This window comes from Equus asinus, chromosome 3, assembly GCF_041296235.1.
Source record: "Equus asinus isolate D_3611 breed Donkey chromosome 3, EquAss-T2T_v2, whole genome shotgun sequence".
NCBI lineage: Eukaryota > Metazoa > Chordata > Mammalia > Perissodactyla > Equidae > Equus > Equus asinus.
In genome coordinates, this window is record NC_091792.1 from 78,736,399 (window position 1) to 78,749,364 (window position 12,966).

The window sequence follows — 12,966 nt, forward strand, 5'->3', positions numbered from 1 at the left end:
CCTTTCCATTTCTTGAACACACCAAGCTCATTTCTGCTTTGTGACTGGTGTGCTGGTTGTTCTTTAATCTGGAGTATGGTTCCCTTGGTCTTTGCAGGGCTGGCTCCCTCTTCTCCGTCCTTCCAGATCTTAGCTGAATTGGGGGACTTCCCCTGCCATCCTGCCCAAAGAGCCTGTCCTGTCCTTTCCTCTTCCCACTTCTAACACTCTGTTTAAATTGTCTGTATTACGCTTACCATGCTATGTTTCTTATTTGTTTGTCTTTTTCTCTCCTCTCACTAACTTCCTCCTCCCCGAGTCCCACCCTGTGCAGAACATAAGCTGAGAGCAGGGTCCTCATTTGCCTGTTGCGCTGCCATATCCCTAGCACCTAACGTGCTGCCTGCAGCACGACAGGCAGTCAGTTCTTTCCAACAATATTTGTGAAATGGAAGAGAGGCCCATGGTTTTAAAGATGCTACAGTGTGGTCAGAGACGCAAATAACTAGCTCAACACAGTAAGTGCTATAATAACCAGTCATATCTATAAAGACCTCTGGGTACACCGTTGAAAGGTCAATTCATTCACGGTATAGGGAAGGAAGGATCAAGTTGACAAAGCTACACTGGGAAGGTGGCAGTTGCCTTTGGTCGTGAAGGAAGAGTAGGGGCAGACTAGAACATCAGAATCAGCGAAACACAGGGAATGGCAAAGGGTAGCTGTGCATGGTGTGGAGGGCATAGTCCGTAGTTCAGCCAGAGTTAAGAGTAACTGATGGACAGAAAAGAGGCTAGAGCAACACAAGTGCCGGATTATAAAGAATCGTATTCACCATGGTAAGATTTCGAACTTTGTGTAGGAAAGTGAACCTATTCTGGCAGCATTATGGAGGAGGTATTATAAAGAAGGAACAAGATGTTGAGCTCAGTTTGACTCAGACAAGGGAAGGCTTAAATAGTGAGGTGAGAAACAAGGAAACAGATGGGGTGTTCAGATAAACCATGGGTTAAAAATGTTCTTCCAGTACTTTGGATTTTATTATTTCAAGTTACACTTCCTAAAGGTTTATTTTCATCTCTTGCAGAATTTGGTTGATCTTGCAGGCAGTGAAAGAGCTGCTCAAACAGGTGCTGAAGGTAATGAAAACTCATGAAATATTTTGGTCTGAACGTCCTCCTGTTCTTTAACAGAGTAAAAGTGCCACCATGCATTTTAGAGACTAATAAAGTAATGATGATAATTTTGTGATAAAAGTCTTTAACAGAAAAAGCAGCTTCCTTATCTGGCTTATTATCTGCTTTGTGCTGCTGTAGCGTTAGTTAAAAAGATGAAACTCTGTCGTTGACAGGATTTATAGTTGGAAAGCTCCTGAGAGTCCCATGAACACCATAATCAGTAAGGAAATTCAGAAAAGTGGCAGGATACAAAATTAATCTATAGACATGAGCACCTCCTAACACAACAGCCGGTTGGAATATTTAATGTACGAAAAGACCCCCTTTGCAATAATGACTTAAAAGGCATAATACCTAGGAAGAAACTCAACAAAAATTGTATAAGACCAAAATAAGGAAAACCTTAAAACAGACCTGAAAGAGGTAACCAAACACTGAGACAAATGAAAACGCATACTTAGATGGGAAGTTTCAGAACCATAAAGATGTCAGGCCTCTCTCTGTGTTAGTTTCCTGCAGCCTGACATAGAGACACTCAGCTGAGTGTGGCCTGTACCCACCACACCAGTGGATCCTCAGACCTGTGAACAAGAAATAAATGCCTGTTGCTTTAAGCTGGCTTGTTAAACAGCAGTATTCCAGCAATAGCTGAATAACGCACCTGTGCAATAACTGCTGTTCAGAAGGATTTGTTGCAGTATTTTTTGTGTACATGGCAGATTGAACACCTGCATGTCCCTCAGCAGGGTGCTAGGTAAATAAATTCTGATACATCCATACAATGGAATTCTATGCTGTAAAAAAGAGTGAAAAAGACCAATGTTTACCAATAAGATAGATGATATATTGCCAAGTGAAAAAAGCAAAGTGCAAAATAGTGTGTATAGTATGTTACTATTTATGTAAAGAAGAAAGGGGAAAAATTAATACGTATGAACTTGTATTTCTAAAAATCTCTAGAAGAATAAACTAATAATAGTTCTTGGTTAGAGCGATAGGAACTGGTTGAAAGGAGAATAAAGTGAGAGAAACCTTTTTCAGTAGACTTCCGTTTAAGACATGTGAGCATATTAACAGTTTAAAAATAAGGACTTTTGGTTGTGAACCTCTAGGAACTAACTTGGTTGCACGTCATTAGTTGCCTGTATTGGAGGTTTGGAAAAATAGATTTGAATTGAGGAGTTCGAGGAGCTCTTTTAGGACGTGGTGCAGACATGGGCTTTCCTGCATTCTTATTCTTTTCTTAGTCGTCTTTTTCGAGCTGTTTCTCTTGGGTGAGAGCCTTTCTGCTTCACGTGATGGGTGGGAGGAAGGGAAGGGCGCCTGTCAGCAGTGGGAGGAAAGGTGGGCGCAGATCTAATTTGAAGCACAGACTGTAGCATCTGACCCTGCAATTTCTAATTTCTCCCATAAATTACTGATAAATAAGTTCATCATCTAGTACAGGGGCCAATTTGTTTTCTTATTTATTTAATAAATGCAGGTGTGCGACTCAAGGAAGGCTGTAATATAAATCGTAGCTTATTTATTTTGGGACAAGTGATCAAGAAACTTAGTGATGGACAAGTTGGGTAAGTTTGTCCCATTGTACATTTACCTATTAATGCTTACGTTTTTCATTAGGTTGAAAATTATGATATTTCAGTGACACTCAAATAAATGTACTGATACCCCTGTATGTTCAAAAGCTTCTGTGATTCTATGAGCATGCGTTGCTTCTTATATGTATGACCGTGACCTACTAAATTTACTTTATATTTTAAATATTTTCTAGTTAGTAGTTTTGCTCTGCCTCAAGTAACCAGTAAAGAATGAATTTTTTAAACTGTAGCAAATTTAAGGTTCTGCGTTAAAAATAAACCACTTTTGTTATATAAAAAGTTTTACTCTTTTTCTCCCCAAACTCATCTCTCACTAAGTGGTTTCATAAATTATCGAGATAGCAAATTAACACGAATTCTCCAGAATTCCTTGGGAGGAAATGCAAAAACACGCATTATCTGCACAATTACTCCAGTGTCTTTGGATGAAACCCTGACTACTCTCCAGGTGAGTTTGATTTTTATCTCGAATCAATATGGGGGAAATCATCTTTCAGAAGGAAAAATTAGCTACTAAAATTAGGTGTAATTTTTTGTAATTGACATAACATACCTGTTAAAATAAAATTGGTGTGTCTACTAAATAGCATTCCTTAATCTTCCCAAACTTCAATCATTCATATCCTGCCTCCCCAATTTTTGCCACATCCAACAATATTTTATTGAAATTGACTTGATTTTTTCTTAAATAACTCACTTTTTAAATTTAACTTATTATAAAAGGAAACTTTCTATCAGTCCCATAAATGAAAAACTGGTTATCACTTGGAACAAACAGAAGGTGACCCAAAAAATGGGTGTGTGTGTTTATAACAAAATAATTCTTAAGTTCCTGCTAACAAATTGTTGCCTGCCTTTGCTCTGAGCCTAAGGCCTGTATTTTCTGTTTTCAAAAGAAAAGAAGAATGAGAACTGTCAGTAGAATAGCTGTCTCAATGAAGGGTTCAGTGTTATTTAATGGGCACCCTCACGTACCCAGTTAAAGTTACTTTTGACACTCATGCTCTAAGAAACATCACTTTAAGTAGCTATTGAGCGCTGGATCAAGGTTCTGTCAGAGAAACAAAGGTAGGAGATAGCGTTCCTGGCTTCACAGAATTTATAGTCTTATAGTGAAGATAAGACCTGTCTTCCAGCGTGATTTCCTTGGATTAAAAGTTAAGTGGCTAATAAGTAGGACAGAGTTCAAAGGAAGGAGAGGTGCTTTTGACTGGAAGTGAAGCTTCAGCGCAGAGGGAGCATTTGCCCTGGACTTTGAGGAGTAGATGGATTCCAGTGAGCCAGGGTGTGTAGGCTCTCTGTTGGCATCTGTCTTCAAGATATTTCTCTGACCCTCCTGAAGACTAGTGGCAAAGGTAAGTTATGGACATTGTTACAGGGACGTAGAATGCTGTGTGTTCAGAAGCTGTAAGCCACCTGGGAAGCTTTTACTGATGTTTCTTTACAAAAGAAAATTACAAGAAACCTAAATATTAATTAAACTAATCTTTTGGTGTCAACGTTTAACACTCTTGTATTTTTTCCCAGTTTGCCAGCACTGCTAAATATATGAAGAATACTCCTTATGTCAATGAGGTGTCTAGTGATGAAGCTCTCCTGAAAAGATATAGAAAAGAAATAATGGATCTTAAAAAACAATTAGAGGAGGTATGTATGAACTGTGTATTTCAGTAAAGAATAGAGATGGATTTAGAATTGAGATCTGCCTACATGCCCAGAGACTCTTAAATCCTCAATATCTGAGTTCTACAATCTAAATTTAAAACAAATAGTTTTTAACTAAGGAGAAATCAACCCGTAAAAACTTTACTATAAACTGCAAGATTTGGTTTCTTGAAATTATTTTACATTTTGTTTTTCATTTCCAAAGGGCAAAATTTGAGATTTTCAAATGGGCCAAGTAGAGATACGTTTTTTTTAGAGATAAAAACTGTCACAAATACAGAGAATTAGGTTAAAAAGAGAGACCATGAATAGTGTTTAAAACTACTTTGTTTCATTTTACATTATCTTGAATTCCTCTTCTAGCCCTAAGATAGCAATCTAATAAGATAGCATAATTGCTTGTCATTACCATTTGTTTGTTTAAACCATCATGGTCCCCAGTCTGTAAAAAACTTACATTTTACTGATCTTTTTAAAAATGACCTAAAATGTCAAATGGCGGTCTTAGAAGGATCTCTCTTCCTTTGCTATAGGTATTCAAGTCTCTGCTTTATGATTTCTCTGCCTATTTATATATTTTTAGTCAATTAATAGAATTGCTTTAACAGCATTGATATAATCTTATACATGGCATATAGAATAGTGACATGAGGAGAAATGTATATTTTACCCTATTATAAGTTTGAGAAATTATTGATTATGGTAACTGCATATTGGTGTTCTGCAGGTAGGGCATATTTTATTTCAATAAAATTAAAATTCTCAGGCCAGCCCTGTGGCCTAGTGGTTAAGTTTGTTGCACTCCACTTTGGCAGCCCGGGTTCAGTTGCCGTCCGCAGACCTACACCACTTGGCGGCCATGCTGTCCTGTTGTCCCATGTACAAAATGGAGGAAGATAGGCACAGATGTTAGCTCAGGGCAAATCCCTTTCAAGCAGAAAGAGAAAGATAGGTACAGATGTTAGCTCAAGGTGAATCTTCCTCAGCAAAAAAAAAAAGAAAAGAAAAATTCTCAAAACTCACATACAAATTTATATTTTTTTAAACTATACTTTCAAGGTTTTAAAACCTACCTACATTTATTAACGTAACCCAATATTACATTCTTTAGGTTTCTTTAGAGACTCGGGCCCAGGCAATGGAAAAAGACCAATTGGCCCAACTTTTGGAAGAAAAAGATTTGCTTCAAAAAGTGCAGATTGAGAAAATTCAAAACTTAACACGAATGCTAGTGACCTCTTCTTCCCTCACATCACAACAGGAATTAAAGGTAAAATTTAAAAGACAACAGCTTCTTTTCTTCTTCTTCTTTTTTATTATTGTTTTTTTTAATTGCAGTAACTTTGGTTTATAACAGTATATAAATTTCAGGTGTATATCGTTATATTTCAATTCCTATGTAGATTATATCATGCTGACCACCAAAAGACTAATTACCATCCATCACCACACATGTGCCTAATCATGCCTTTCAACCTCTTCTCTCCCCCTTTCCCCTCTGGTAACCACCAATCCAATCTCTGTTGCTATGTGATTGTCTTTTGTTGTTTTTATCTTCTATTTGTGAGTGAGATCATACAATGTTTGACTTTCTCCCTCTGACTTTTTACTCTCAGCAGCAATACCCTCAAGGTCCATCCTTGTTGTCACAATTAGCCAGATTTCATCCTTTTTTATGGCTGAGTAGTATTCCCTTGTGTATATATACCACATCTTCATCCATTCATCCCTTGACGGGCACCTAAGTTGCTTCCAAGTCTTGGCTATTGTGAATAAGCCTACAGTGAACATAGGAGTGCATGTATCTTTACGCATTCACTTTTTGACATTCTTTGGATAAATACCCAAGAGTGGAATAGCTGGATCATATGGTAGGTCTAGTCTTAATTTTTTGAGCCATCTCCATACTGTTTTCCATAGTGACTGCACCAGTTTGCACTCCCACCAGCAGTGTATGAGGGTTCCCTTCTCTCTACATCCTCTCCAACACTTATTGTTTCCAGTCTTGTTAATTATAGCCATTCTGACAAGAGTGAGGTGATATCTCATTATAGCTTTGATTTGCATTTCTCTGATAGTGATGTTGAACATCTTTTCATGTGCCTGTTGGCCATCCGTATATCTTCTTTGGAGAAATCTCCATTCAGATCTTTTGCACATTTTTGAACTGGGTTTTTGGTTTTTTTGTTGTTGAGATGTATGAGTTCTTTGTATATTTTGGATATTCACCCCTTTTTTGATATATGGTTTACAAACATCTTCTCCCAATTGTTAGGCTGTCTTTTCCTTTTCTTGATGGCTTCCTTTGCTGTGCAGAAGCTTTTTAGTTTGATGTAGTCCCATTTGTTTATTTTTTATATTGTTTCTCTTGCCCAGTCAGGCATGGTATTTGAAAATATGCTGCTAAGACCAATGTCAAAGAGTGTACTGCCTATGTTTTCTACTAGAAGTTTCGTGGTTTCAGGTCTTACATTCAAGTCTTAAATCCATTTTGAGTTGATTTTTGTGCATGGTGTAAGGTAATGGTCTACTTTCATTCTTGGGCATGTGGCTGTCCAGGTTTCCCAACACCATTTATTGAAGAGACTCTACTTTCTCCATTGTATGCTCTTGGCTCCCCTGTCAAAAATTAGCTGTCCATAGATGTGTGGGTTGATTTCTGGACTCCTGATTCTGTTCCATTGATCTGTGTGTCTGTTTTTATGCCATACCATGCTGTTTTGGTTACTATAGCTTTGTAGTATATTTTGAAATCAGGGAGTGTGACGCCTCCAGCTTTGTTCTTTTTTCTCAGGGTTCCTTTGGCTATTCTGCGTCTTTTGTTGTTCCATATAAATTGTAGGATTCTTTGTTCTATTTCTGTGAAAAATGTTGTTGGAAATTTGATTGGGATTGCACTGAATCTGTAGATTACTTTAGGAAGTATGGACATTTTAACTATGTTTATTCTTCCAATCCAAGAGCATGGAATAGCCTTCCATTTCTTTACATCTTCTTCAATTTCTTTCAACAATGTTTTATAGTTTTCAGTGTACAAACCTTTCACCTCCTTGGTTAAGTTTATTCCTAGATATTTTATTCTTTTTTGTTGCAACTGTAAATGGGATTATATTCTTAATTTCTCTTTCTGCCACTTCCTTGTTAGTGTATAGAAACGCAACTGATTTTTGTATGTTGATTTTGCATCCTGAAACTTTGCCGTATTTGTTTATTAGTTCGAGAAGTTTTTGGTGGGTTCTTAAGGGTCTTCTATATATAAAATCATGTCATCTGCAGCTAGTGACAGTTTCACTTCTTCCTTTCCAATCTGACCGCTGTTTATTTCGTTTTCTTTCCTGATTGCTCTGGCTAGGACTTCCAATACTATGTTAAATAAGAGTGGTGACAGTGGGCATCCTTGTCTGGTTTCTGTTCTTAGAGGGATAGCTTTCAGTTTTTCTCCATTGAGAATGATATTAGCTGTGGGTTTGTCATATATCAGCTTTATTATGTTGAGGTACTTTCCTTCTATACCCAATTTATTTAGAGTTTTTATCATAAATGGATGCTATATCTTGTCAAACGCTGTCTCTGCATCTATTGAGATGATCATGGGATTTTTATTTTTCATTTTTGTTAATGTGGTGTATCACGTTAATAGATTTGCAGATGTTGAACCATCCCTGCATCCCTGGAATGAATCCCACTTGATCATGGTGTATGAAATTTTTAATGTATTGTTGTAGTTGATTTGCTAGTATTTTGTTGAGGATTTTTGCATCGATGTTCATCAGTGATATGAGCCTGTAATTTTCTTCTTTTGTGTTGTCCTTGTCTGCTTTTGGTATCAGGATGATGTTGACTTCGTAAAATGAATTTGGAAGCTTCCTCTCTTCTTCAATTTTTTGGAAGAGTTTGAGAAGGATAGGATTAAGTCTTTGAATGTTTGGTATAATTCACCAGGGAAGCCGTCTGGTCCTGGACTTTTATCTTTTGGGAGGTTTTTGATAACTGTTTCAATCTCCTTACTGGTGATCGGTCTATTCACATTCTCTACTTCTTGATTCAGTTTTGGAAGGTTGTATTAGTCTAAGAATTTATCCATTTCTTCTAGATTATCCAGTTTGTTAGCGTATAGCTTTTCATAGTATTCTTTTATAATCTTTTGTATTTCTGAGGTATCTGTTGTAATTTCTCCTCTTTGATTTCTGATTTTATTTATCTGAGCCTTCTCTTTTTTTCTTGGTGAGTCCAGCTAAAGGTTCGTCGATGTTGTTTATCTTTTCAAAGAATCAGCGCTGAGTTTCATTGATTTTTTTTCCTGGTTTTTTTTAGTCTCTATTTCATTTATTTCTGCTCTGATTTTTATTACTTCCTTCCTTCTACTGATTTTGGGCTTTGTTCTTCTTTTTCCAGTTCCTTTAGGTGCACTGTTAGACTGTTTATTTGGGATTTTTCTTCTTTGTTGAGGTAGGCCTGTATTGATATAAACTTCCCTCTTAAAACCGCTTTTGCTGTATCACATAGACTTTGGCCTGTCGTAGTTTCATTTTCATTTGTCTCCAGATATTCTTGATTTCTCATTTGATTTCTTCTTTGACTCAATTGTTGTTCAATAGCATTTTGTTTAAGCTCCATCCATTTGTGGCTTTTCTGATTTTCTTCCTGTAGTTGATTTCTAGTTTCATACCATTGTGGTCAGAAAAGATGCTGGGTATTATTTCAGTCTTCTTAAATTTATTGAGACTTGTTTTGTGGTCTAATATGTGATCTGTCCTGGAGAATGTTCCATGTCCGTTTGAAAAGAATGTGTATTCTGCAGGTTTGGGATGGAATGTTCTATACATGTGTACTAAGTCCATCTGGTCTAATATGTCATTTAAGGCCAACGTTTCCTTATTGATCTTTTGTTTTGATGATCTCTCCTTTGGTGTAAGTGGATTGTTAAAGTCCTCTACTATTATTGTGTTGCTATTTCTCCTTTTATGTCTGTTAATAATTGCTTTATATGTCGAGGTGCTGTTATGTTGGGTGCATAGATATTTGTAAATGTTAAATATTCTTGTTGGATCATTCCCTTTATCATTATGTAGTACCCTTTGTCTGTTGTTACAGTTTTTATTTTAAAGTCTATGTTTTCTGATATGAATATTGCTACCTCAGCTTTCTTTTCATTGCCATTTTCATGGAGTATCTTTTTCCATTCCTTCTCTTTCAGTTTGTGAGTGTCTTTAAGTCTGAAATGCATCTCTTGTATGCAGCACATATATGGGTCTTATTTTTTTTATGAAAGATGACAGCTTAAACTTGATATATAGGGAATAGAATTGGTATTCTTATATGCTTATTATATAGCTATGTGTTTCTTATCCTTTGATACAGTATATTTTAGGAAAGAACCTTTTGTGTATTTGCCTATACCTCAACAACACCTAGAACGTTCATTAAAAATACTTAACCCTGATTCCCATATGAAGAGATCCTAATTCAGAAAGTCTGGGATGTAGTCAAGGAATCTATTTGCACTATACTTCTTATGAAATTCTAATGAAATTGATTAGGTGATTGGAAACCACAGGTGTCTAGAGTATGTGGTAATATTTTCTATTTAATGAAACAGAAATAGTAATCTCAGGAAAATTTATCTAGACTATAAATCAACATAGTAATCAAAATTCTGGCTTCCAGTCTGTGTGCTTTTGTTTTTACCAGAGTAGGGGTTTATTTATCCAGCAGATGTTTTGGGGAGTGATAGTGTCATGGTTAAGAGAATGGCCTCTGGAGCTGGACTTTCTGGATTTGAATCCCAGTTCTGTCAATTCCTAACTCTCGACCTTGGGCCCTTTCTTAAATACTTTTTGCTGCAGTTTCCTTATCTGTGAGAAAGCTTGATCCTCACCTCATAGGACTGATGTGACAATTAAGTGAAGTGATATATAGAATGTGCTTAACACTATACTCTCCATACAGCAAATCCTCAATAAGTGTATGCTGTTAAGATTATTATTAATAGACGCTACCTTTAAGTCCACCATACCAGGTAAATGGAAGGCATCAAAACCATCTGTTGGCTCAGCCATGAGTAGGAAACAGCCCAAGGAAAGGGGTAGGGAAAAGTATGCCGGTTAGACATCTACATGTACAAAAGCTTGGAGTCGTGAGAAAACATATTTCTTGGACTTAAAATATTCTGGTGGCAGGGGCATTTAAACCACATTGTAGGATTCGAACATTGCATTATGCTAAGGATATGGGAAAGCCTTGTAGGTAACATGATTGGAATTGCTGTTTAGAAAGATGTGGCTACTGTGTACCTACAATTGATTGGGCCTCCACAAGGCTTGTGGCTCTGGAGATGGAAAAAAAATGGGTAAATTGGAGAGCTATTTGGGAGACAGACTCGACAGAACTTTGTGATTGTTTCAACATGGGGACATGGAAAGGGAGAAGGAAGCATCTAGAATGACATGCACACATTACTGGGCTTGCTGGATAGCTGGTAGCAGTATTTGTTGAGTTAAGGAACATTGAGTGAAGAGCAGTGGAGCTGTCCAGTGTTTTATTTGGGTCAGCTCTAGTTTAAGGTGTCAGGCAGTTGAAAATGCAAATATATGAAAATCAAGTGAAAGATCTGGGATGGAGATATCAATTTGGGCATTAACTACTGCAAATCCAAATTAAAGTCGTGAGAATGGATGAGCTTGCTCTGGGAGCATGTTGAGAATGAAAAGAACAGAGGGCCAAAGATAAGATCCTCCCAAACAACTTTTTAGGTAAAAGCAAAAAAGAGGAATGCCTAAAGGAGCCCAGGTTTAGCTCTAGAGTTAAGAAAGAAACCAGGTGAACGTGGTAAACTAAAAGAAGAGAATGTTGCATAGAGAGGTCACATTCTATGTCAGTGATGTCACGTTCTGCTGAGAAGTTAAATAAGACAAATATAGACTAAAACTTTTTGGATTTAGAAACAAGAAGCTCCTTTGCAAAAACAATTTGAGTTATGTATTGGGAATGAAAGCCACCTTGCAGTAGGCTGAGATGGCCCAAAGGCATAGGATCTTGAATACAGTAGAAGGGTCTGGCCTTAGATAGAAGGAGAAACACTCCTTCATTATAACAAGGACAGAGGAAAAGGGTAGGAATCAATGCAAGTAATCCTTTTGTAAGTTTAGGCTTGTATTTTCTTTGTGAAATAGGAGGTTTAATTTTTCTTCTGTGGTGGCTGGAGATGGTAGAGACACAGTTTGTAGACCTGCTAAGGGTTTGAAATAGTCTCGCCTTTGTAGGGAATGGAAAAGAAAGCCAACGAGGGGGCAAGGAGTCTTGCCAGGCAGCCTTAAGGGCCCAGGTGATGTTGGTAGCCAGTCTTCTGGCTGTCCACACAGTGTTCAGGAGGCTAATAAAAGCTCAGATGGCAGTGTAATTCATCTGAGTGTACATTGTGATAGGATAGGTGTGGGGAACACAGAATGGGTCTAATAGTTTGAGACCATTGACCCAAAAATGTGATTGAACTGGTGATCTATAGAATCTAAGATGATGGGATGAGAGCCCAAAGGTAGCTGGCAGAAAGAAAACAGTGGATCAAGAGACTAGATGTCCCTCTTAAGCTAACTAGCTATAATGGGATTAACTGAATCACTGGGGTGGAAGGAGTTCTAGGTTTATGAGTTTCAGATGACAGGGTCCAGTGGCTTTGGGAGCGAATGGAGTTGAGCTGAAGGTCATGGGAATCAAGGATTTATATATGAATGTGCTTTTGCAGAGCAGGCTGTGGAAAGGGCTGGCCATTTCAAGCAGAAGCCATATATTCTGGGGACAACAGATAATCTTGACAGGCAACGCAGTGGAATGGGTGGTGGATAAGGTCTGAAGTTACAAGCATGGGCTCAGCCACCAATTGGCTGTATGACTGTACACAACTCATGTAAACTTTTTGGACACTCAGGCATCTATAAAGTGGATGTAGTAAGAGAGGATTGTTGAGAGGATCAAAAAAGATGAGATAATGCTTGTTCTAGTAAAGGGACAAGAGAGGAATATACCTGTAAAATATGGAAAAACACTTAGGCGGTGGTCAGAGAAAGAGAAAGCAGTAAAGCCAAGTGAGTGATGAGGACAGCTAGCTGGGTGGGACAAGAACCAGGAGACAGAGGTATCCCAGGAGGGATGAGGAAGAAGTAGAGAGACGAGGAAGAAGAGAACATAGAAACTAAAAGAAAATGTTGGCTAGAGAGAAGGAAGGAGTGAAGGGTTTGTTTTTGAAAAAATCAAAAGCAGAAAACAGAGGCTTGAGCATTCTTAAAGCCCAGTGGAAGAAGGTAGTGAAGACGACAGATGAACAGATACCTGAGGGAACAGAGTCCCAAGGGAGAACGGAAGGAACAAGATTAGGAGCGCTGGTTGGATCGTGAGCTTTATAAACTGGCAAAGAATTGGCATGGGAATGGCCCTGTGGAAGATTTACTTGCTGAGGGAAGTTCAAATGGGCTGCCTGTCTGTTCCTTCCCAGTTAAGGCTGGGTTCCCAGAAGTGCTTTTGGTCACTATGTTGGTGGCTGTGCTGTCTT

The 12,966-nt window shown here is 37.8% G+C and overlaps 1 protein-coding gene across 1 annotated transcript in view; it reads left to right on the plus strand.

Moving 5' to 3' along the window:
• The window catches only part of CENPE (centromere protein E), an 85,000-nt gene that overhangs the window by 15,086 nt on the left and 56,948 nt on the right, over positions 1 to 12,966 (plus strand). The window contains exons 9-13 of the mRNA XM_070506510.1: positions 1,065 to 1,116; positions 2,639 to 2,726; positions 3,075 to 3,204; positions 4,284 to 4,403; positions 5,533 to 5,691. Of these exons, the coding sequence (XP_070362611.1) occupies positions 1,065 to 1,116; positions 2,639 to 2,726; positions 3,075 to 3,204; positions 4,284 to 4,403; positions 5,533 to 5,691 (549 nt within the window). The remainder of the gene's footprint in view (positions 1 to 1,064; positions 1,117 to 2,638; positions 2,727 to 3,074; positions 3,205 to 4,283; positions 4,404 to 5,532; positions 5,692 to 12,966) is intronic.